General features: G+C 44.7%; 1 protein-coding gene across 3 annotated transcripts in view; it reads left to right on the top strand.

The window, feature by feature from the left end:
• Positions 1–26,823, top strand: part of LOC143787636 (complement factor H-related protein 4-like) — a 533,302-nt gene that overhangs the window by 366,923 nt on the left and 139,556 nt on the right. For all 3 annotated transcript variants that reach the window (XM_077276561.1, XM_077276560.1, XM_077276559.1), the window contains exon 6: positions 20,271–20,453. In XM_077276561.1, the coding sequence (XP_077132676.1) occupies positions 20,271–20,453 (183 nt within the window). The remainder of the gene's footprint in view (positions 1–20,270; positions 20,454–26,823) is intronic.

Genomic DNA, 26,823 nt, shown 5'->3' with positions numbered 1-26,823 from the left:
TTTTATGGTATATAAATGCCTTACAGTAAATGCCGCCAATGAAACGTCCTTTGCCAGCAGGGGATTTTAGGCTTGGGGTAATGTGTTTTTTATTGCACCATATGTATCCCTGTATCGCTGTGTCTGTACATTGCTCTGCCCCCATTTGATTTTTAAGGTTACGAGTAAAGTGTCCTGCATTGCACCATCCTTACTACTGTACCGCTATGTCTGGACTATTGTACCATTGTACCACCTTTCAAGCTTTGCCACCGTTTGGTATTGTTTTTTATCAGCGGCGCCTCCTGACTAGACGGATGGCGGCGTATACACTCTCAGGGCTATCTCGCTATGGTGTTCCTGGTTGGAGCAAATAGCAACAGCGAGGTACTGCCAGTCATAGGTCTAGCAAGGCGCATATACCTTGGCGTCACGCTGTGCGTGCCTCTCTGGAACGCATATGGATATCGTTGCACCGGAAGGTGTTTTTCCAAAATGGCGCCGGTACTTCCGGCCATTCGGCACGCTGGGTATAAGCGGTGGCCGGATGTTATGCATCAGACCGGCGTGCGCCCCATGAGTGTGGAGCGCAGTTAGGTACTTCCGGTCATCTGGCACGCTGGGCACAAGCGATGGCCGGATGGTAGGCAGTAGTATAGTACTGGCGTGCGTTCCAGGAGTGTGGAGCGCAGCAGGGCACTTCCGGTCATCCGGCACGCTGGGAATAAGCGGCGGCCGGATGTTAGGCATCAGTGTGGGACCGGCGTGTGTTCCAGGACTGTGGAGCGCAGCGAGACACAGTGAGTCATGGGGGAATGACACAGGGGGCTGTTTATTCTCACTTCCTGGGGGGTTGTGGCCCATTATCTTTATAAACAGACAGCGGGTGTCACTTCTGGTTCACTCACCGATTGTGGCGGACGGCCACACAAAATTTCTCTGATTACCAGAGGACATACAGCCACTGCTGATATCCTCAATGCTGTGTATTTGGGCAAAATGGAGCTCATGGATTTTTTGAACTCCCCTGATGAATCTCCGTGATCGGAGAAGAAACGCGTTGGAAGGCGTTTATCGCTACACACTTGGTGGGGGGTGTCCAGTTTAAGGCTCATTTGGGCCTGTCCTTGTGAGGACAGGAGTAAATGCTGGGGCACGACAGGGGAGTAGCAAATAGGTCTCCACCCTCTCATACATTTCTCCATCTCTTCTGGACCCTCCCTGGGACCCTCTATCATCTACGTGGGTTTCCCTAGTCTGGAATTGGTGAGTTCCAACCAGTTTTTTATCTGCACTGTTATCGGCGTGAGCACTTTTTTGTTTCTTTGTATGTCCTATTTTAATGAGGTTATTAAAAGTTATGTATTAATATATATTGGGTTACACTCTTCTAGCTGATATTAACCCTTCACAAACAAGGAATGAGCACGAAGGACTTGGAACACCATTCTGACCTGCTTCACATGAGACTCCCAATCGTCCGAAAAGACCAAAATATCATCCAAATATACAATCATGAATCTATCCAGGTACTTTCGGAAGATGTCATGCATAAAGGACTGAAACACAGATGGAGCATTAGAAAGCCCGAATGGCATCACCAAGTACTCAAAATGGCCCTCGGGCGTATTAAATGCTGTTTTCCATTCGTCGCCCCGTTTAATACGCACAAGATTATACGCCCCTCGAAGATCTATCTTGGTGAACCAGCTAGCTCCCTTAATCCGAGCAAACAAATCAGACAGTAGCGGCAAAGGGTACTGAAATTTGACGGTGATTTTATTAAGAAGGCGGTAATCTATGCAAGGTCTCAGAGAACCATCCTTCTTGGCCACAAAAAAGAACCCTGCTCCAAACGGTGACGACGACGGGCGAATATGCCCTTTCTCCAAGGACTCCTTTATATAACTCCGCATTGCAGCATGTTCTGGCACAGATAAATTGAACAGTCGGCCCTTCGGAAACTTACTACCAGGAATCAAATTAATAGCACAATCGCAATCCCTATGAGGAGGTAGGGCACTGGATTTGGGCTCATCAAATACATCCCGGTAACCTGACAAGAACTCAGGGACTTCAGAAGGATGGGAAGACGAAATAGACAACAATGGGACATCCCCATGTACCCCTTGACAACCCCAACTGGATACAGACATTGATTTCCAATCCAATACAGGATTATGGACCTGTAGCCATGGCAAACCCAAAATGACCACATCATGCAGATTATGCAACACCAAAAAGCGAATATCCTCCTGATGTGCAGGAGCCATGCACATGGTCAATTGAGTCCAGTACTGAGGCTTATTCTTGGCCAAAGGTGTAGCATCAATTCCTCTCAATGGAATAGGATACTGCAAGGGCTCCTAGAAAAAACCACAGCGCCTGGCAAACTCCAAGTCCATCAAATTCAGGGCAGCGCCTGAATCCACAAATGCCATAACAGAATAGGACGACAAAGAGCAAATCAGAGTAACGGACAAAATAAATTTTGGCTGTACCGTACCAATGGTGGCAGACCTAGCGAACCGTTTAGTCGCTTAGGACAATCAGAGATAGCATGAGTGGAGTCACCACAGTAAAAACACAGCCCATTCTGACGTCTGTATTCTTGCCGTTCAGCTCTGGTCAAGGTCCTATCACATTGCATAGTCTCAGGCTTCTGCTCAGAAAACACCGCCAAATGGTGCACATTTTTGTGCTCACGTAAGCGTCGATCGATCTGAATGGCCAAGGACATCGACTCATTCAGGCCAGCAGGCGTGGGGAAGCCCACCATAACATCCTTAAGGGCTTCAGAAAGACCCTTTCTGAAAATTGCCGCCAGGGCACACTCATTCCACTGAGTAAGCACAGACCACTTTCTGAACTTCTGACAATATACCTCCGCTTCATCCTGACCCTGACACAAAGCCAGCAAAATTTTCTCTGCCTGATCCACTGAATCTGGTTCATCATAAAGCAATCCAAGCACCAGAAAAAACGCATCTACATTACGCAATGCAGGATCTCCTAGCGCAAGGGAAAATGCCCAGTCTTGAGGGTCTCCACGTAGCAAAGAAATAATGATTTTTACTTGCTGAATGGGGTCACCAGAGGAGCGGGGTTTCAAAGCAAAAAACAGTCTACAATTATTTTTGAAATTCAGGAACTTAGATCTATCCCCAGAAAACAAATCAGGAATTGGAATTCTGGGTTCTAACATCAGGTTCTGAACTACATAATCTTGAATGCTTTGTACCCTTGCAGTGAGTTGATTCACACAAGAGGACAGACCTTGAATGTCCATATCTACACCTGTGTCCTGAACCACCCAGAGGTTAAGGGGAAAAGAAATACAAAACATGCTGCAGAGAAAAAAAAATGGTCTCAGAACTTCTCTTATCCCTCTATTGAGATGCATTAACACTTTGTAGGCCAGCTGTACTGTCATGTTGGGCTGGTGGTTAGGAGCACTAGAAATGACCAGATGAGCAAACTAGCAATACAGGACGAGCTCTGGGAAGTGGGAGCTCTGCTGATCGCAAACCCCTAATCCTTTCACAACAACTAGAAATAGCCGTGGAGCGTTCCTGACTCTGCCTAGATGCCTCTTCACAGCCTAAGAGCTAACTACCCCTAAAGATAGAAAATACAGCCTACCTTGCCTCAGAGAAATTTCCCCAAAGAAATAGGCAGCCCCCACATATATTGACTGTGAGTTAAGATGGAAGTCACAAACACAGGAATGAAATAGGTTTCAGCATAGGAGGCCAGACTAACTAAACAGACTGATGATAGAAAAGGTATCTTTGTGGTCAGCATAAAAAACTAACAAAAAACCACGCAGAGTGTGCAAAAGAAACCACCGCACCGACTCACGGCGCGGTGGTGCCACTCTGCATCCCAGAGCTTCCAGCTAACAAGATTAAATCATAATAGCAAGCTGGACAAAAACACAGTGGTAACAAATAAACTAGCAAGGACTTAGCTTTTGCTGAAGTAGACAGGTCAGTTGAAAAATCCAAGAGAACTGAACCAGTACTAGGACATTGACAGCTGGCATCAAGTAACGATCTGAATGGAGTTAAATAGAGCAGCCAGCCACGGCCTGAACGAGATCAGCTGAAGAAGGAATCTCAGAACCAGCAGCTCCACTCACAGCCACCAGAGGGAGTCCATGAACAGAACTCGCCGAAGTACCATTCATAACCACAGGAGGGAGCTCGAGAACAGAATTCACAACACAGTTGCTGCCCGGAAGTGCTGTCTGCACAGTCAACACCTGCTCCAGTGTTATTTGGGTTCAGCAATGCTAACTGATCCCCAGCTGTGTATCCGGCAATTTGTCCTGCTCCGCCCACGCTCACATTACAACAGATATTAAACAGCCTCGATGTAGGCCTCGGCCTACACTCTGTTTCTCCTGTAATCCCTGGGCTCCAACACCGCCAGTTGCTGCTCGGTAGTGCTGTCTACACAGTCAACACTTTCTGCCATGTTATTGGGGTTCAGTAACGTCAGCTGATCCCCAGCTGTGTATCCAGCAATTGCTCCTGCTACCTCCACACTCACACTACTACAGATTTGAAACTTGCTCCAATTAGGCCTCGGCCTACACTCTGTTTCTCCTGTAATCCCTGGGATCCAACACCACCAGTTGGGGCTCGGAAGTGCTGTCTGCACAGTCAACACCTGCTCCAGTGTTATTGGGGTTCAGTAACGCCAGCTGATCCCCTGCTGTGTATCTGGCAATTTCTCCTGCTCCCTCCACACTCACACCACTACCGAAATTAAAGGAAACCTGTCCCTCCCAGGCACTTGTAACTAAAAGAGCCACTTGTGCAGCACTAATGCTGCACAAGGAAAAGGTGGCTCTTTTAGTTATGCTCCTTGCACACGCTGAGCTAAGCACTTATAAAATGTTTTCCCTCATACCGTGAAAGTCCCGGAGGCGGGACTTTCCTTCCTAATCAGACGCGGCACAGCTGTCATTCATACCCCCTTGGCGCTGTTCGCTGCCTCTTGAGCGTTGATTGAATCTGTCCCGGAGCCTGCGCTGTTATGTTATCCCTTGGCCATGTGCAGTTAGCGCTGCCCGTCTTCTGACATCATTTGATGTCAGGCTAACTGCACTTGTGTGGCCGCGCTGCCCGAGATTCCACCCCGCAGTGTCTTCTGATTTATTGACACTGCGGGGCTGGGATTCATGGGCATGCGCAGTGCATATCTTCGCCTCTCACTCATCTCCCTCCGCCTTCTTCAGGTTGTACAGAGTCAGCTGATCCCTAATCGCCGTGGCATGCACTTAGGGATCAGCTGACGCTGCACATTCTGAAGAAGGCGGAAGGAGATGAGTGAGAGGCGAAGATATGCACAGCACATACCCATGAATCCAAGCCCCGCAGTATGAATAAATCAGAAGACACTGCGGGGTGGGATCTCGGGCAGCGCGGCAGTGACCGGGTTCCAGTACCGTCAGCTGGTCCTCGGTTTTTCCATTGGCTAGTAATGGGATGCTGTTTGTAAGTGTTTTTTAAGCGTTTCCGCAGAGGAAAATCATGGCAAAAACACTTAAAAAAACACAACGTGGGCACATAGTCTCAATGTGAACAATCCTTTCAGGGTGTCCATCTGCTGGATTGGGTGCAGTGAAAGACCTGTTGGTCCCTATTCTATTATTGCTACAGTGGTGAAATTAATGCCACTTTGTTGGTGTCTGCCAATAATTTTGGGAAATGTTAACACTCCTGGTTAGGTCTCCTTAATGCATGTTAACTGAGGCAGTAGGCCTCAGAGACCGGAAGTCCTCCATCCTGGAGTCAACTACTCATGTTACAATCCTAACATTTTCTATTTATTAGTATTTTTATATCGCTTATATAGCACCAATAACTCCACATCACTCTATAGAAATTAGTGGCAGACACCAACAAAGTGGCATCAATTTCACCACACTAGAAATAGTATAATAGAGACCGACAACTCTTCTACTACACCCAACCCAGCAGATGGATAGTTGGACACCCAACCAGTAGTATTCACATTTCCATAAAATAGTGGCAGACACCAACAAAGTGACATCAATTTTGCCACAGTATAAATAGTATAATAGTGACCGACAAGCCTTTCACTACACCCAACCTAGCAGATGGATAGTTGGACATCCAACCAGGGTGTTCACATTTCCAGAAATTACACTGTGTTCCAAATTATTATGCAAATAATATTTCCTCATATTTTCTCTAAATTACATATCTAAATTGCAGTCATTGTTATTTTCCAGTCATCTACTATTCTAGTATAATTGCAATGTTTTGGAACAAACTGACTATGAAAACAGTATCTTTAAAAAAAAAAAATAAACACTCAAAATGCATGTTCTAAATTATTATGCACAGCAGAGTTTTCAATTTTTTTTTTTTACTTTGAACAAAAAAATGGTCAATTGTGAAGTTATAAGCATTATCAGCTTATTACAAAATGAAATCAAACAGTTTTCAGGTGAAAACTTTATTCTAGGTGATGTTACATTTGCACATAGGACCCCTTGTTGGAAAGAAGCTTCTGAACTCTCTCGTCCATTGAATTTGTCAGTTTTTGGATGGTTTATGCTTCAATTGTTTTGCATGTAGACAGAATACCCTCCTAGAGCTGCTGCTTACATTTGAACTGCCTCCCGGCATCATAGACACTCCTTTTGGTGATGCTCCAGAGGTTCTCAATGGGGTTGAGGTCAGGGAAAGATGGTTGCCACACCATAAGTTTGTCCTCTTTTATGCCCATAGCAGCCAGAGATGCAGATGTGTTTTTTGCAGCATGAGATGGTGCATTATCATGCATGAAAATGATCTTGCTGCGGAAAGCACGGTTCTTCCTCTTGAACCATGGCAGTTTTAGAAACTCCACATAGATTATGGAGTTCATCTTTACCCCTTCAGGGATCATAAAGGGGCCGACAATCTCTCTCCCCATGATTCCAGCCCAAAACATTACTCCACCTCCTCCTTGTTGGCGCCTTAGCCGTGTTTTCATGGGGTGTCCATCAACCAGCCATCCTCCACTCCATCCATCTGGACCATCGAGCATTGCATGGCACTCATCGGTGAACAAAACACTTTGGAAGTCAGTCTTCATGTATCGTTTGGCCCACTGGAGCCGTTTCTGCTTGTGTATAGTGGATAGAGGTGGTCGACAGGATGGCTTACGCACAGCTGCAAACCTCTGAAGGACCCTGCATCTTGTTGTTCTGGGGACGTTGGAGGCACCAGCAGCTTCAAAAACTTGTCTGCTGCTATGACAAGGCATTTTTGCAGCTGCTCTTTCAAACTTACGCAATTGCCTGTTGGAAAGAGTCCTCAATTTTTCCTTATCAGCACGCACACATGTGTGCTGGGAATTAGCTACATACTTCTTGATTGTGCGATGATCACGATGAAGTGTCTTGGCAATCCTGATTGTAGTCATGCCTTGACCTAAATACTCCACAATTTGTTGCTTCTCAGCAGCCGACACATCCTTTTTCTTTCCCACTTTGGCAAAAAATGTAGGCTGCTTGATAATGTGGAACAGCCTTCTTAAGTAGTCTTGCCTTTAATTGGACACACCGGCCAAACTAATGTGCACAGGTATCTGAAATTGCTTTCAGTGATATAAAGAGCCCTGACACACTTCACCATCAATGAGTTTAAATGACAAACAAAAAAAATCTAACCTTATCACTCCTAAACACAGTGTAGTGGCAGACACCAACAAAGTGGAATCAGTTTCACCACAGTAGAACTAGCATAATTGGGACTTCAAGGTCTTTCACTACACCCAACCCAGGAGATGGACACCCAATCAGGAGTGTTCACATTTTTAAAAATTAGTATCAGACACCACGAAAGTGGCATCAGTTTAACCACAATAGAAATAGTATTATAGGGACCAACATGTTTTCCATTACAGACAACTCTGGAGATGGACACCCAAGCTGTTCACATTTCCACAAATTTGTGTTAACATCTGCAACAGCAGCAACTGCAGGCACAGAAGCCCCACTAAAGATACACAGACTGCAATTATGTGAGAACAATGCAACACAAAAAAAACTACAACATCCAGCAACAAAGGTTGTCAATTGTCTTTTGATATGATGTGACATTGTTGGTTCACTAGTGCTGTCACAAACATTGCCACCTACACCACATACACCTTGAACTCCAAGCCTAATCCCATTTCCACTACAACCTTGCTTTTTTGCAGTCATGTTGCTCAGATAGTGTGGTAAGAGCAAAGTATTAGCAACTAAAAATTAGATTTTTTACTCTGCACTACCTCTGCACACAGCTGAATTTGAGCACCACTAAATGAGAATGTGATATATGGTGTGCTGAATCACGTTAGTTACAGAAGAATGAATTGTTTGAGTTTCGATGAGGCCTATATGACAAAGAAAATATGCTTTAAACAATTTAAAAGTGAGATCTACCCTACTGTAGAACATTATTAACAGAACAAATGTTTTTTTGAGTGGATGAGCATTGTATAAGATAGACTAGATGCTCCAAACAATTTCAAAGTAAGATCTCCCCTACTGTTTGACTTTAGTTATAGAAGAAATGTTTGGAGCCTGTGGTTTAGGCCTGTAAAACATAGACTAGATCCTGCAAACAATTTCAAAGTGAGACCTCCCCTAATGTACAAAGTTAATAACTGAACACATTTGACTTTAGTGCGGATGAGGCCTGTATAACCTAGAAGATATTCTTCAAACAATTTCAAACTGGGATCTAGCCTGCTGTATCAAGTTCGTAAAAGCAATTTCTTTTATGTGCAATAGCTCTGCACACGCAACAATTTCACTGCCACGAAATTACAAAGTGTGGTATGGCTGGCTATATCAAATTTAGCAACAGAATTTTTTTTCAATGTGTATGAGCTCTGCAGGCAGCTTCCTTTTGCCGCCACAAAATTTCAACGTGGGGTATGGTGGGCTGTATCACAATTAGCAACAGAATTTTTTTTTTTAATATGCAAAACTGCATATTACTGAGCTGTGCAGACAGTTCAATTTTACCGCCACTAAATGACAAGGTGATACTTGGTTTTCTGAGTTACGTTAGCAACTGCCAAAAAACAGACGTTTTACTATACAATAGCTCAACATACATAACAATTTCACCCCCACAATATTACAAAGTGAGATATGGTGGGCTGTATCACATTTAGAAATAGAAAAATATATATTTTTAATGTGCATGAGCTCTGCAGACAGTTTCACTTCACCGCCATAAAGTTAAAATGTTGGATATGGTGGGCTGCATCACATTTAGCAATATATTTTGTTTTTTGCTTTAATCTGCATAAGCTATGCAGACAGTTGAATTTCTCCACCGCTAAATAACAAGGTGAGATATGGCATGCTGAATCACAGAAGCAACTGCCAAAAAACATATGTTTTCATAGCCAGCAGCTCTAATCACTGAACAATGTCACCACACCACTAAATGACAAGGTGGCATGTCTAGCTGTATCACATTTTGCAAGTGAAAAAATAAGATTTGAAAAGGTTTTCTAGTGCATGGAGCACAATAGAAGCAGTGCACAACACACTTGTATGAAATGTGCCCCACTATTTTTGTCTGTGGACCTCAGTAATGGCAAAAAAAATCTGCTGGAAGGTCGATTTCACAGCCACACAGGACATTAGCTAGCTAAACTATCTGAATAATAAGCAACTTCCTAGCTAACTACCTAAAATCTAGCAGCAAACAGTGTCAGCATCAGGAGCAGCCTATCTGTGTTGTTACAATGTCAAAATGGCGCAAAAACAAGATGTTTGCTTTTTATATGGGGAGCAACATGTGGTTTCAGCAGCCAATGACATAAGCCATTGTGTCAGGACATTGTGGGTGTTTCCTGAGCCCTGATTGGCTAGCTGCAATGTGCACACATAGTTAGAAGAAAAATAAAATTACAGTTTACAAGCACACCACTCCTCTGTGCTGTTCCCACCCCCTACCCTCATCAAATACGTGCTCCAACCTCATCATACACCACCATTATCATAGCCAAAGTGCTGAAAATACTTTAGTGGCAAATATTTTCCTGCACTTATTACCAAATTTTTCTGATTTAGTAAAATTTTGCTCATATTTCTGATCAAAATGTGCCATATTTGTGCTGATTTTATATGTGGCGATTGTTTTTCAAACAAATTCGCTCATCGCTATCTACAATAACCCAATAAATATTATTAGCTGCCACCACCAAACATTTTTACAGGCTGACAGGATGCCTCATAGGTAGCATATGGCTTTGAGGCGCAGTTTACAGAACATAAGGAGAAGAATTATTAAATTTCATATTTAATCCAAAACGGGGCAGTGTTTATAAAAAATATACAAAAGATTTTACAAAGGGGACACAACAATACAGCATTTAAACTTACAGAAATTAAAAGGAATTAACAAAAGAACTTACTATGCCCCTCACAGAGTTGAGTCAACTTAGTCGAATGAGAGCACTTCACTTGGAGAATTCACAGGGATTGTGATTCATGCATACACAAGGTGTATCTGGAGCGCCCCCACACCGCCGCAGGGCCGAGGGGTACCCGGAGCCGGGCCTCTGAGAGTCTCTGTTCAGTTCTGGGGTTGTCACGGTGGCTAGACCCGGTCCGTGGCCCTGTCTGTCAGTGGGGGACGTCCGGTGCAATAAGCGGTGGTGTAACGGTGCAGTTGTGAGGTGCAGGTCGCAGTAAATAACAAGGACACCAGGTTGCAGTCTCTTTACCTCTTTACTGAAGATCTCTGAGTCCTCAGTCCAGAATACGGTTCACCAGGCTGCGCAAGTCCGGCCGGTCCAATGGCACTTCCAGAGTTCTCTTCACAGGAGGAAATCTGTGCCTTCCCCCTAGCGCTATGTGTTGCAGTCCTTCCCTGCTGTGCTTACGGAAAGTACCCCACAACTGTTGTGTCTGTTTCTTAAGTTCCCTCACAACTCGACTAGATGATGTTCTGCTAATCCTCCGTCCCTCCCTGAGGTTCGGGTAGGAACGGCACCCGTTTGACGGGTAGGCTCGGAGCTCTTCCGGGACCCTAGAGACGCCCCACTCCACAAGTTGCCCCCCAAGACTTCATAGGTGATTTGAGTTAGACAGCCCGCCTGAGACTGACTGTCCTGCCGCTGTTTAGAGTATTGCTTGAAGCTGAATGTTATGATACTCTCTCGGCGTTCTATCTCGCTTCTGATCCCTCCTTGGGCACCGCCGCTATACTGTGCAGGCGCGGTCCCGTTACATTTGTTCAAGTTGCCAAGCCTCTGTCAGGATCCCACCCCTGACAGAGACCCTACTGTATCTTCCCCCACAACACCCTCTGCCACAAGGTGTTGCCTGGTTCCAACCCAGTCAGCTTTTTAACTAACTTCCTGCCTGACCCCCAGTTTACCCACTATGGTGGGGAGTGGCCTAGTGAATAGAACCCTTAGCTCCCCCCGGAGGCCCGGCTGTGAAATGTATTGGTGTCTGTGATACCTGATCAGATGAACTCCTTCGGTGCCATCAGACGTGCCATAGCTCCCCATAGTGGCAGAGCCACAGTACTGCAATGACCAGGACTCTGGGGCGCTGCACTCCCCCCTGGTTAAACACAGTACTCCGGGACTGGGAAGAAAACAACAATACAAGTTAGCAAAAAGACATACAGTTTTGTTGAGTGCAATAACAGTAAGTATACTTGAACAGGCTTCCCTTTATGGGAGGTAAGGACACTTAAACGTTACAAACATGGTTAAATAACATAGAAGCATGCTATAAATAATCCTTCTTACCCAACCGGGTATTCTACTAAGTGCAAAAATTGTTAAACAGTACTTTAACGTTGCCTTTAAGGACATACACTCTGTATCCACTAAAGACCTTCCTATAATCACATTATAAGGTAACTTAACTTTTTCATTCTCCTTCTTTAAATCTGCAGGACCGCCTGTCCTAACGGCACCAGACCTACTGCCTCTCCTTTCTTACAGGACCGCTCCTTTCGCCCGAGCCTTCTGTCTTTTCCACTACTATACACAGTATAGAACATAACATTCTTTCAGTTTAGGACTACTGAGCCTTCTTCAGATGGCTCCTAGGAGGACTCACTACCTAACCCCTACGGGTTCACTTTCTGTCCTCGGTAACACATTATTAACTCTTTCTTTCAATAAACTAGCTTTCCGCGGAGGACTCAGGGTTTACCTTCTATCCCCGTTTTCTATCAACATTATCAACATTTCTTCTACAGTTAACCAGTTCAATACATATAACTTCTACATGTAAACATCATCATTTTCTCTTTAAGCATTGTCATCACATTACTGTTCTAAAACAGTATCACTCATAAGTACACTTTTGGCATCCCCTTTAAGAGAGGATCAAGTCTTTCTGAGGTAGTACGTCTTCTCAGACTACCAGTCCATTCTCAGCAAAGGCTCCGGTGCGGTATCTTCGCAAAGAGTCTCTTTCTAAGTTAAACCAGTAGGAAGCGCCTTTAAGAAGGTGCAACTATTTACAAAAAAAAAGTTTTTATCACGCACTGTTCATGATTACGGCAGTTTTTAAAACTCATGCAAAAACTTAGAAAAACAATCAAAAACAACAATAGGGATCCCGGGTCAACAAAGGGATCCATAAAGAATTAACCCTGGACGGGTTTAGCAGCAAACGGTAAACAAACAGTTAAAGGAAGAACTATTTACATTTTTGCGGTATTCTCTTTTCAGTACCTATTCATCTTTCAGTAATCCCCCACGAGGCGCCACCTGGCGGGTGAACCCCTGCAATCCAGGTAGTTCAAGTTCCAGGTTCACTCCCGCTGCCAGGTACACCCCATGGGTTCGGGTCTTCTGCACAACCAGGTCGTGCGCAGTGATGAGAGTCTGCGTCCCCACCGTTTTCTGTGCTGGCACAGCAAGGACACCGGTCACTTGAGGAAGCGCCTCCTTGGCCACTGCAGCGGTGGTGGTGGTGGCAAGACTGCAGGTCAGGGTCTCCACCAGCGTACAGGTGGGGGTGACCAGGGTGGCCACAGGTCGGTCACACGGTGGCACTTTGGCTACAGGGGCCAGCTTCTCCCTGCGCACGTTCAAAGCAAACCACCCCTTCTCCCCAAAATGCCTGGTGTAGATGACGCTGTCCCCCGGGTAGAGGTCTCGATCAGGGTGACCCTCTCTGAGGTGCGACTCCACGTCCCGGCGGTTGAAAAAACCGCCCCGGCTCTTTAATGAAGCCCCAGCCTCCTTGGAGCTTAAAGGTGGTGACGATGCCCTGCCTGCGCGGGGCCTGGTGAGCGGTGGGGTCCTTGTGGGCCCGATCCTTTACTGCCAGGTCTTTTTGATGGCAAGCCTCCAGCCCGGCCTGGTACGCCTCGTCCTTCTCCTTCCACCGCTGTTCCAGCTGGGCCTGGTATGCCCCCCAGCTCAGGGCCTGCACCATCTCCCCTTCCCGTGTCTTCACCCCGGGGAATCCCATGAGGTCAGGTCCTGGGTTCACCCAGCGGTATACCGTGCGCTCCGCGCGGGCCTCGCAGGACAGGGTTATTGGCGCGATCGGGGCCTTCATACGGTGCTCCATGCCCGTAGCCTCCTCCCAGAGCAACAGGCGTTGGAGCTTATGAGTCCCAGGGGCAGGGGGTGCTGCAACGGGGCCCACTAACACACCCTCCGCTGGCGGGACAGGATCGGCGGACTCACCGGCCGGTGCAAGTTCTTTTTCCGTGCCAGGTCCCGCTGGTTCTTTCGGCGAGAGCTCCGATGTCCGGGAACTCTCTGCCGGCACCACCGGGTGTGGAGCCCGGGCCCTCACATTCAGTTGGAGGAGCTGGTCAATTAGATCCTCCATCTCGGCTCTCAGGAATCCGGTGTTATCCATGGAGAACTGGCTGGCGCGCTCATCCGGGTAGTCAGGGGAGACGTCCGCTTCCACCCCGCTTTCGGCCTCAGAGCTGCTGGCCATGGCGTCCTCCACGTGGGTCACTTCCTGGTCCTTTTCCCGCTCTCTCCTTCGTGGGCGGTGTCGTTTTCTCGATCTCCGCCCCCCATTGAGGATTAGGAGGCAGATCTCTGCTGCTGACGGACACGTCCTTACAGTGCAGAAATATTTAGACTGGGTGGCCATTGTTTTTCGCGCTCTCCAGCTTGCCTACGCCCACTCCACGCCCCTCTTCTCTTCCTGCGCTCTCCTCAGCGCTGCAATGGCGGCGGATTTTGGCGGCAAGTGGCGCAGCACACAGTCTTTGTAATAAAGTACAGTCCAAGCACAATAAATCACAGTTCCAAGGCACACATGACCTGATTCTTCAGGCTTATGTAGATCCTGTTCGTGACGCCAAGTTGGAGCGCCCCCACACCGCCGCAGGGCCGAGGGGTACCCGGAGCCGGGCCTCTGAGAGTCTCTGTTCAGTTCTGGGGTTGTCACGGTAGCTAGACCCGGTCCGTGGCCCTGTCTGTCAGTGGGGGACGTCCGGTGCAATAAGCGGTGGTGTAACGGTGCAGTTGTGAGGTGCAGGTCGCAGTAAATAACGAGGACACCAGGTTGCAGTCTCTTTACCTCTTTACTGAAGATCTCTGAGTCCTCAGTCCAGAATACGGTTCACCAGGCTGCGCAAGTCCGGCCGGTCCAATGGCACTTCCAGAGTTCTCTTCACAGGAGGAAGTCTGTGCCTTCCCCCTAGCGCTATGTGTTGCAGTCCTTCCCTGCTGTGCTTACGGAAAGTACCCCACAACTGTTGTGTCTGTTTCTTAAGTTCCCTCACAACTCGACTAGATGATGTTCTGCTAATCCTCCGTCCCTCCCTGAGGTTCGGGTAGGAACGGCACCCTTTTGACGGGTAGGCTCGGAGCTCTTCCGGGACCCTAGAGACGCCCCTCTCCACAAGTTGCCCCCCAAGACTTCATAGGTGATTTGAGTTAGACAGCCCGCCTGAGACTGACTGTCCTGCCGCTGTTTAGAGTATTGCTTGAAGCTGAATGTTATGATACTCTCTCGGCGTTCCGGCCACCGGTTGTGCGCCTCAGTAGGATGTTGCCTCGGTCTTACAGCACGACTCCTACTGGCATTCTCCTATCGCTTTGATCTCGTTTCTCACTCAGCACAATCTATCTCGCTTCTGATCCCTCCTTGGGCACCGCCGCTATACTGTGCAGGCGCGGTCCCGTTACGTTCGTTCAAGTTGCCAAGCCTCTGTCAGGATCCCACCCCTGACAGAGACCCTACTGTATCTTCCCCCACAACACCCTCTGCCACAAGGTGTTGCCTGGTTCCAACCCAGTCAGCTTTTTAACTAACTTCCTGCCTGACCCCCAGTTTACCCACTATGGTGGGGAGTGGCCTAGTGAATAGAACCCTTAGCTCCCCCCGGAGGCCCGGCTGTGAAATGTATTGGTGTCTGTGATACCTGATCAGATGAACTCCTTCAGACGTGCCATAGCTTCCCATAGTGGCGGAGCCACAGTACTGCAACGACCAGGACTCTGGGGCGCTGCATATCTCTCTACAGGAACACAGATCATAATTCAGCTTGATTTTTTATCAGCACCTGAGTTACACCACCCATCCCCTCCCGTGATAACCTCTCCTTGGCTGGGTTGTTGTTGTAGGTTGTTCTCAGCTCTTCAAGAATTTATGAAATTCTCAGTTTATGGGATAACCTCTCTCTGGATGATCTCAGAAGTTTGAGATCGCTGCCATAATTTTTTTATCATGATTTTACCTTTCCCCAGAGTTAAAACATGATATGACTTTTGACACTTATATGCAGGGCCGGCGGCAGCACCCGGCCTACCAGGGCAAGTGCCGGGGCCCTGACGAGACAGGGGGGCCCACTCACACAGTCATAGAGCCATCTGGCTGCTTTAACCCTTTCTACCCTTTCAATTTGCGCTGGCACAAGCATCTTCTCACTGTCAGTGCAGGGCCAGGCACACATAGGGGTTAACTGGACACAGCCAGCGTGACATTGTGGGCGGAGAGTTCTCCTGCTCTGAATCTCCTGGCTGTGTGCACTGCTGAACTTATCGGAGGAGACGGAGCTCCTACCAGCACCTGAGTGAGTGCAATGCTATATTGCTGTATGTTCTGACAGTCTGGGACTAGGTGACCTGGGGCGGCCATGGGCTGGGCGGCTGCAGCTGATATATATATATATATATATATATATATATATAGATACTACAGCAGCCGCCCAGCACAGCCTGTATAGATACAGTGTATATAATATATATACAGGACAGGTGCTGGGGGCCTGGGCTGGGCGGCTGTTGAAGTATATACACTGCACAGTACCACTCCTCCTGTATATATACACTGTACAGTACCACTCCTCCTGTATATATACACTGCACAGTACCACTCCTCCTGTATATATACACTGCACAGTACCACTCCTCCTGTATATATACACTGTACAGTACCACTTCTCCTGTATATATACACTGTACAGTACCACTCCTCCTGTATATATACACTGTACAGTACCACTCCTCCTGTATATATACACTGCACAGTACCACTCCTCCTGTATATATACACTGTACAGTACCACTCCTCCTGTATATATACACTGTACAGTACCACTCCTCCTGTATATATACACTGTACAGTACCACTCCTCCTGTATATATACACTGTACAGTACCACTCCTCCTGTATATATACACTGTACAGTACCACTCCTCCTGTATATATACACTGTACAGTACCACTCCTCCTGTATATATACACTGCACAGTACCACTCCTCCTGTATATATACACTGCACAGTACCACTCCTCCTGTATATATACACTGTACAGTACCACTCCTCCTGTATATATACACTGTACAGTACCACTCCTCCTGTATATATACACTGTACAGTACCACTCCTCCTGTATATATACACTGTACAGTACCACTCCTCCTGTATATATACACTGTACAGTACCACTCCTCCTGTATATATACACTGTACAGTACCACTCCTCCTGTATATATACACTGCACAGTACCACTCCTCCTGTATATTTACACTGCACAGTACCGCTCCTCCTATATATATACACTGCACAGTACCACTCCTCCTGTATATATACACTGCACAGTACCATCACTCCCCTGTATATATACACTGTACAGTACCACTCCTCCTGTCCTGTATATATACACTGCACAGTACTACTCCTCCTGTATATTTACACTGCACAGTACCTGTATATATACACTGCACAGTACTACTCCTCCTGTATATTTACACTGCACAGTACCGCTCCTCCTGTATATATACACTGCACAGTACCACTCCTCCTGTATATATACACTGCACAGTACCATCACTCCCCTGTATATATACACTGTACAGTACCACTCCTCCTGTCCTGTATATATACACTGCACAGTACCACTCCTCCTGTCCTGTATATATACACTGTACAGTACCACTCCTCCTGTATATATACACTGCACAGTACCACTCCTCCTGTATATATACACTGCACAGTACCACTCCTCCTGTATATATACACTGTACAGTACCACTCCTCCTGTATATATACACTGTACAGTACCACTCCTCCTGTATATATACACTGTACAGTACCACTCCTCCTGTATATATACACTGTACAGTACCACTCCTCCTGTATATATACACTGCACAGTACCACTCCTCCTGTATATATACACTGTACAGTACCACTCCTCCTGTATATATACACTGTACAGTACCACTCCTCCTGTATATATACACTGTACAGTACCACTCCTCCTGTATATATACACTGTACAGTACCACTCCTCCTGTATATATACACTGTACAGTACCACTCCTCCTGTATATATACACTGCACAGTACCACTCCTCCTGTATATATACACTGCACAGTACCGCTCCTCCTGTATATATACACTGCACAGTACCACTCCTCCTGTATATTTACACTGCACAGTACCGCTCCTCCTGTATATATACACTGCACAGTACCACTCCTCCTGTCCTGTATATATACACTGCACAGTACCACTCCTCCTGTCCTGTATATATACACTGCACAGTACCCTCCTCCTGTATATATACACTGCACAGTACCGCTCCTCCTGTCCTGTATATATACACTGCACAGTACCGCTTCTCCTGTCCTGTATATATACACTGCACAGTACCATCACTCCCCTGTATATATACACTGTACAGTACCACTCCTCCTGTCCTGTATATATACACTGCACAGTACTACTCCTCCTGTATATTTACACTGCACAGTACCGCTCCTCCTGTATATATACACTGCACAGTACCACTCCTCCTGTATATATACACTGCACAGTACCATCACTCCCCTGTATATATACACTGTACAGTACCACTCCTCCTGTCCTGTATATATACACTGCACAGTACCACTCCTCCTGTCCTGTATATATACACTGCACAGTACCCTCCTCCTGTATATATACACTGCACAGTACCGCTCCTCCTGTCCTGTATATATACACTGCACAGTACCGCTTCTCCTGTCCTGTATATATACACTGCACAGTACCGCTCCTCCTGTATATATACACTGCACAGTACCATCACTCCTCCTGTATATATACACTGCACAGTACCACTCCTCCTGTATATTTACACTGCACAGTACCACTCCTCCTGTATATATACACCGCACAGTACCACTCCTCCTGTCCTGTATATATACACTGCAGAATTTACAATAGCTTTCACTCATGTAAGAAGTGAAATCTGGCATTGTACTATACCTATATTTCTCTGCTGTATCTGGGCATCATGAATCGTGGTATGTGTTAAAGGGGGGGGGGCCCACTGAGACTCTTTCGCCCGGGGCCCTCAAAAACCTGGAGCCGGCCCTGCTTATATGGTCACTATGGATGTGAGGCTTATAGGCAAGTGTAACAGTTATGAAAAAACATGCATATTCTTCCCCGATTAACCCTGAAGTCAAAAAGGTTTTTCCCATCACTATCGGATTTATACAATCCCCAATATTCATAATTTTTTCCAGTGCCCATGCGTCTGGCAAAGATGATTGGATGAAAGGAATAAGCACCTGTGAAGAGCAATAGCTATCTCTAAAGGATGTGAGATATTCATTTTAATCTTCTCAAAACCTAGAAAGCCTTTTCCTGTCTTAACTATTTTTCCAATCTGTAACTCTTTGTCCACGCACAATAGACATCCTTGCTAGTATGGCCAGGATCTCTTAAGGTACCTTCACATTAAGCGACGCTGCAGCGATAGCGACAACGATGCAGATCGCTGCAGCGTCGCTGTTTGATCGCTGGAGAGCTGTCACACAGACCGCTCTCCAGCGACCAACGATGCCGAGGTTCCCGGGTAACCAGGGTAAACATCGGGTTGCTAAGCACAGGGCCGCGCTTAGTAACCCGATGTTTACCCTGGTTACCATCCTAAAAGTAAAAAAAACAAACAGTACATACTCACCTGCGCGTCCCCCGGCGTCCGCTTCCCTGCACTGTGTGAGCGCCAGCCCTAACAGCAGAGCGGTGACGTCACCGCTGTGCTTTTACTTTCACTTTAGGGCCAGCGCTCAGTCAGAGCAGGAAGCGGACGGCAGGGGACGCGAAGGTGAGTATGTACTGTTTGTTTTTTTTACTTTTACGCTGGTAACCAGGGTAAACATCGGGTTACTAAGCGCGGCCCTGCGCTTAGTAACCCGATATTTACCCTGGTCACCAGCGTAAAACATCGCTGGTATCGTTGCTTTTGGTGTCAAACCTGACGATAAACGCCGATCTGACGACCAAATAAAGTTCTGAACTTTATTCAACGACCAGCGACATCACAGCAGGATCCTGATCGCTGCTGCGTGTCAAACTAAACGATATCGCTAGCCAGGGCGCTGCAATGTCACGGATCGCTAGCGATATCGTTTAGTGTGAAGGTACCTTTACTTCAAAAGGCGCTACATACATTTTAATTAGGATAGTTAACTTCTTTGTCTACTGTAGGAGCCTTTCTCTAGAAGACTCAACTGTCAGCTCAGATTGCGAGCTATTGTCCTACTGCACAACAGAGAGGAAGAGGGGGTTGAAGGCCTAGAGCTTTTAATATTTTCTATGACAGTGTGTGTGTGTGTGTGTGTGTGTGTGTGTGTGTGTGTGTGTGTGTGTGTGTGTGTGTGTGTGTGCATGTGTGTGTTTGTGTAACTTTGTAAAATAATCTCAAAGTCAAACTTCAGTTTGCATGATAGTGATTGAAACAGCCAGATTTTGCGAAAGTATTTGTCTACTTACCGTACTTAATCATTTATGCTTATTTTTATTCTAGTAACAGCCTGCAATCAACCACCTACTGTTCAGAATGCTAGAATTAATGGACAAGCTAAAAATACTTATGCATCCGGTGACAAAGTTACATATTCATGTAACAAGGATTATTCCCTGGAACCATCTTTGACAGGTGAAGCAAAATGTGAGAACACAGTATGGATCAATCTACCAGTGTGCAGAAGTAAGTGCTGTTCCATACAACAAAGATTCTTTTTACTGGTTGACTATGGTTAATGTATTTATTTTTTTATTTATTTGTATTATGTATTTTTTTTTTTTATTTATTTTAAGTAATTAATTCCAAACCGCTTTACACACATTATTGGTCCCCCTTTATTTATTAAAAACATTGAAATATAGCTCTGGCAAAAGTTGAGAGACAACCAAATCAAAACCCTGTCATGGGCAGCCCAATCTCAAGGCCTTAACCCTATTGAAAACCTCTGGAATGTAATCAAGAGGATGATGGATAGTCACAAGCCATCAAACAAAGAAGAACTGCTTACATTTTTGTGCCAGCAGCAGTGTAAAAGGCTGGTGGAAAGCATGCCAAGATGCATGAAAGCTGTGATTACAAATCATGGTTATTCCACAAAATATTGATTTCTGAACGCTTTCTGAGTTAAAACATTAGTATTGTTGTTTCTAAATGATTATGAACCTGTTTTCTTTGCATTATTTGAGGTCTGAAAGCACTGTTTTTTTTTTAAATTTTGACCATATCTCCTTATCAGAAAAAAAATACAAAATGTATTGCTTGGAAATTCAGAGACATGTTGTCAGAAGTTTAGGGTTTGTGCACATGTTGCAGATTCCATTACGGATTTTTCCGAGCAGATTCTGGAAAATGCGCAGGTAAAACGCCCTGCGTTTTACCTGCAGAGTCTCCGCGGATTTACTGCGGATTTAGTGCAGTTTTTGTGTGGAATTCACCTGCGTTTTTACACCTGCGGATTCCTATTAAGTAACAGGTGTAAAACGCTGCAGAATCCGCACAAAGAATTTACATGCTGCGGAAAATAAAACGCAGCGTTTCCTCCGGAATATTCCTCAGCATGTGCACTGTGGATTTTGTTTTCCATAGGTTTACATGTACTCTACACCGCATGGAAAATTGCTGTGGATCCGCAGGGCCAAATCCACTGTGGGTCAGCAGCCAAATCCGCAACATGTGCACATACCCTTATAGAATAAATGAATAATTTACATTTTACTCAAAAATATACCTATAAAGAGAAAAATCAGACGAATTGAACATTTTACAGTGGTCTCTTAATTTTTGCCAGAGCTGTATTACACAGCTGTATTACAGAAAAGCATTTGAAAATGTTGCTTGTTTGTTCACAATTCTTACTCCTACACTATTCTGTGGTCTGGGGAACATCTTTGTGATAGATAAGTCTCCAAATTTTTTTTTTTTTTAATTATGCTGAGTTCTGTATTATGTGCAAGTTCTCCCACTTAAAAAGATAAGAGAGACCTGTAATTTACATCATAGGTAGACCACAGCTATGAGAGTCAAAATTGAGAAAACAAATCCAGAAAATCACCTTGTCTGATTTGGCAAGATTTATTTTTCAAATTATGGTGGAAAATAAGTATTTGGTTATTAACAAAAGTAAGATCTCAATATTTTGTTATATATCCTTTGTTGGCAATGACAGAGGTCAAACATATTCTGTAAGTCTTCACAAGGTCGGCATACACTGTCACACTGTTGGTGGTATGTTGGCCCATTCCTCCATGTAGATCTCCTATAGAGCAGTGATTTTTTGGGCCTGTTGCAGGGCAACACAGACTTTCAACTCCCTCCAAAGGTTTTCTATGGGATTGAGATCTGGAGACTGGCTAGGCCACTACAGGACCTTCATATGCTTCTTACGAAGCCACTCCTTCATTGCCCTGGCGGTGTGCTTGGGATCATTATCATGCTGAAAGAACCATCCATGTTTTATCTTCAATGCCCTTGCTGATGGAAGGAGGTGTTTGCACTCAAAATTTCATGATACATGGTTCCATTCATTCTTTCATGTACAGAGTTCAGTCATCCTGGTCCCTTTGCAGAGAAACAGCATGATGTTGCCACCCCTATGCTTCACAGTAGGTATGGTGTTCTTTGGATGCAACTCAGCATTCTGTCTCCTCCAAACACGAGTTTTGTTTCTACCAAACAGTTCTACTTTGGTTTCATCAGACCATAAGACATTTTCCCAATACTCTTCTGCAGAATCCAAATGCTCTTTAGCAAACTTCATATGGGCCCAGACATGTACTGGCTTAAGCAGGGGGATGCAACTGGATTGCAGGATCTGAGTAAATGGCAGTGTAGTGTGTTACTGATGGTTGCCTTTGTTACGGTGGTCCCAGCTCTATGCAGGTCATTCGCTAAGTCCCCCTGTGTGGTTCTGGGAGTTTTGCTCACAGCTATTGTGATCATTTTGACCCCACTGGTTAAGATCTTGTGTGGAGCCCCAGATCGAGGCAGATTATCAGTGGTCTTTTATGTCTTCCATTTTATTACTATTGCTCACTCAGTTGATTTCATTACACCAAGCTGCTTGCCTATTGCAGATTCAGTCTTCCCAGCCTGGTGCAGGGCTACAATTGTGTTTCTGATGTCCTTTGGCAGCTCTTTGTTCATCACCATAGTGGAGTTTGGAGTGTGACTGTTTGAGGTTGTGGACATGTGTTTTTAATACTGATAACAAGTTAAATCAGGTGCCATTACTACAGATAATTAGTGGAGGACAGAGTAGCCTCTTAAAGAAGAAGTTACAGGTCTGTGAGAGCCAGACATCTTGCATGTTTTTAGGTCACCAAATACTTATTTTCCACCATAATTTGAAAAATAAATCTTGCCAAGTCAGACGAGGTAATTTTCTGGACTTGTTTCCTCATTTTGACTCTCATAGCTGTGGTCTATCTATGATGTCAATTACAGGCCTCTCTCATCTTTTTAAGCAGGAGAACTTGCACAATTGGTGGCTGACTAAATCCTTTTTTTCCCTACTGTATTTTCTATTACCTTTGGGCTGCAGCCACGTTGTCAACAGTACCCCTAATACTGCTCTTTTTGCAGCATGTTTTACCAGAGCAACTCGCTTAGAGGTTAAAATCCACATCTACTGTATGTATGGTTGTCTCTTTTTTGGTGTATGGGAACATTTTAGGGGGACACATTTTTCCAAGAGGCAATGTCCCATAGATGAGCTACCACAAAAAATACTAAGTGCCACCATCATAACTCAGAACTGCTGATCCCTTTTTACACCCTTATAATATGAACAGCTGACCACAAAACTTAAATCTCCCTTGTATCTGTTGGATATCTGTTTGTCTTATGCAGTTAAGTTGCAAAAAGGAAAGACCATGCCTAGGTAGAGAGAAATGACCCAGCATTCATGTTATGATTGTGGTATGGATCGTCAACCCTTGTAGCTTTTGTACCAGTGGTGTACAACCAACAGGGGCAGACCACGTGACGCTTCCTCCTCCATCATTTTTCCTCTGCATCTAATGTCTCAAAGCAATGGGTGCGATGATGTCCCTACAACACGCCTACTTTGCCGAGCAATGTGAAGACCCACTGAGGAGATGGGAGCAAAAGGGTTACAGGGAGAGGTAAGTATTTTCTTTCTTTATTTTTGTAATCAATGAGAACATTATGGAGTCCATTATAATATAAAGGGCTATGTGTGGCCATTACATTTTATTGAGGGTTATGTGAACTATTACATTATATGGAAGGCAATGTTGGACCAATTATACTATACCCATTTTATTATATAGAGGGCTATGTGGAGCATATTACATTATATGGAGGGTAATATGAGGCCCATTATATTATATGGAGGCCATTACATTCAATCGTAGACAAGGGCACTCAACGAGTGCCTGTTAGTGTATGCCCCTTGTCTCATCTCATATGCCCAGTCACAAATTTGTATTGCAGCTACAAAAATATGAAAAGGGGTATGGCTTTACATTACCTAAGGAAAATTAAATTTTATTTGGGAAAAAGAAAGTATTTTAATTGACAATAACAGTCGTAAGTTATGGAAACTGATAAATTCCTTGAAACTAGTTCTATCCAGCTTTCTATGTCTTCTGTAACAAAGAAAACTTGACACAAATACACCTGTTATTGCTTTTATGAAAAACACTTATTTAGCTAATACTAAAATTAAAATTATCAAAACTGTATAGATGAATTTAATTGTCTAAATAATAATCAAAGCAAAGTTCTAATATATACCATAACAAGGGCTATGTGAATATCACATATGGAAGGCAATGTGGGGCTTAATATACTGTACCCATTATGCTATATGGAGGGCTATGTAGATACTATCACATTATATGGAGGATAATGTAGGGCCCATTATATTATACTGTGGCTCTACGGGGTCATTACATTATGTAGAGGGCTATGTGGGGGCCATTATATTATATAGAAAGGCTATGTGGGGCTCATTATATTATATGGAGGTCTATGTGGAGGTCATTATATTATATAGAAAGCTATGTGGGAATCAAAATATTATATGGAAGGCTATGTGTGCCATTACATTATATGGAGGGCTTTGAGGGGCACATTATATTATATGCAGGGCTATGTGGGGTCCATTACATTATATACGAGGCACATTATACTTTGCCTATTATATTATACTAGATTGTGGCCCGATTCTAACGCATCGGGTATTCTAGAATATGCATGTCCCCGTAGTATATGGACAATGATGATTCCAGAGTTTGCGGCAGACTGTGCCCGTTGCTGATTGGTCGAGGTGACCTTTATGACATCATCGTCGCCATGGCAACCATTATGACATCTACATCGATACTGTGCCCGTCGCTGATTGGTCGAGGCGAATTCGTGGCAGACTGTGCCCGTCGCTGATTGGTCGAAGCAACCTTTATGACATCATCGTCGCCATGGCAACCATTATGACATCTACGTCGATACTGTGCCCGTCGCTGATTGGTCGAGGCCTGGCGGCCTCGACCAATCAGAGACGCGGGATTTCCAGGACAGACAGACAGACAGACAGACAGACAGACAGACGGAAAAACCCTTAGACAATTACCGTATATATATAGATGGAGGGCTACATGGGGCCATTACATTACATGGAGAGCTATTTGAGGCCATTATATTATATAGATGACTATGTGGGGCCATTATGTTATATGGCTGCATATGTGGGGCCATTATATTATATGGAAGGCTATGTGAGACCATTGTGTTATATGGAAGGATAAGTGGGGCTCATGTTATTATTTGTAGGGCTATGTGGGAGCCATTATATTGTATAGCAAGCTATGTGGAGCCTGTTATGTTATATAGAAGGTTATATGAGGCCATTATTTTATAGGAACGGCTAAGTGGGGCTATTATATTATATTGAGGGCTATGTGAAGGCCATTAACTTATATGGGCTCTATGTGGGGGCCATTATATTATATGAAATGCAATGTGGGGGCCATTGTATTATATGGAAGGCAATGTGGAGCCAAATATTTTATATGGAAGGCTATGTGGGGTTCTAAATATTATATGGAGGGCTAAATAGGGGCAATAATATTATATAGAGGGCCATGTGTGGGTCATTAAATTACATAGAGTTGAATGAGGAGCCCATTATAATGTATGGAGGGCTATGAGGGACCATTAAATTATATGGAAGACTATGTGAGGCGCATGATATTATATGGAAGGCTATATGGGGGCCTTTATATTATATGACACTGCTGGAATGATGCCAGCACATGATAATAAGTTATTTTATTTTATCGGGGCCAAACATGGGGAAAGAGAAGGGTTTGTCCAAGTAATGGACAACTTCTTTAAGTCTGCCCTCAATATATAACTATGAAACTATGAATTGCTTTTTATTTGTTCATTATGTTTCTAAAAAATAATCAAGTAAAAACATGTCATGCACCTCCAAATAGCACCAATAAAAACGTGATCTCACTCTGTAAAAAATAAGCCCCTACTCAGATCTTTTCTTTGTAAATGGAAAAATAGAGGTTGTTCATGTTCATAATAGTTTAAAGGCTTGGAAAAGCAACATTGGTCCCAAAAAACAATGCTGTAAAATCCAAGCTCAGAAAGCCAAATGACCCCTACTTAGGAGCCCCGCTGAATGCCCAAACCACACTTAACATCAACATATTTGGCACTGCTGAAGAGGAGAGAATGCACTTAAAGGGGTTCTCTAGGTCTAATTATTGATTATCTATCTACTTGATAGTTCTTTAATATGAGATCTATAGGGGTCTGACACTAGCGCACTCACAAATCAGCTGAAAACTGCTTTGTCAGTGGCCGAACCTAAGCAATATATGGACAGAACACAGCAGCCCTGCATACTGCTTAATAGACATGGACTGAACTTTATATTCCATTGAAGTGTATGTACTTCAGTATTCAGGCAGTAGTCACCAAGCAATGTTTGGAGTTGCTGTATATAGCCTGTACATCACTTAGCTTAGGTGCATACTGCATCTGTTCACCTAGCCTACAGTGTACGTCTTGTAGTGCA

This window comes from Ranitomeya variabilis, chromosome 8 (genome assembly GCF_051348905.1).
Source record: "Ranitomeya variabilis isolate aRanVar5 chromosome 8, aRanVar5.hap1, whole genome shotgun sequence".
Classification (NCBI taxonomy): domain Eukaryota; kingdom Metazoa; phylum Chordata; class Amphibia; order Anura; family Dendrobatidae; genus Ranitomeya; species Ranitomeya variabilis.
This window is presented reverse-complemented; position numbering and strand designations above follow the sequence as displayed.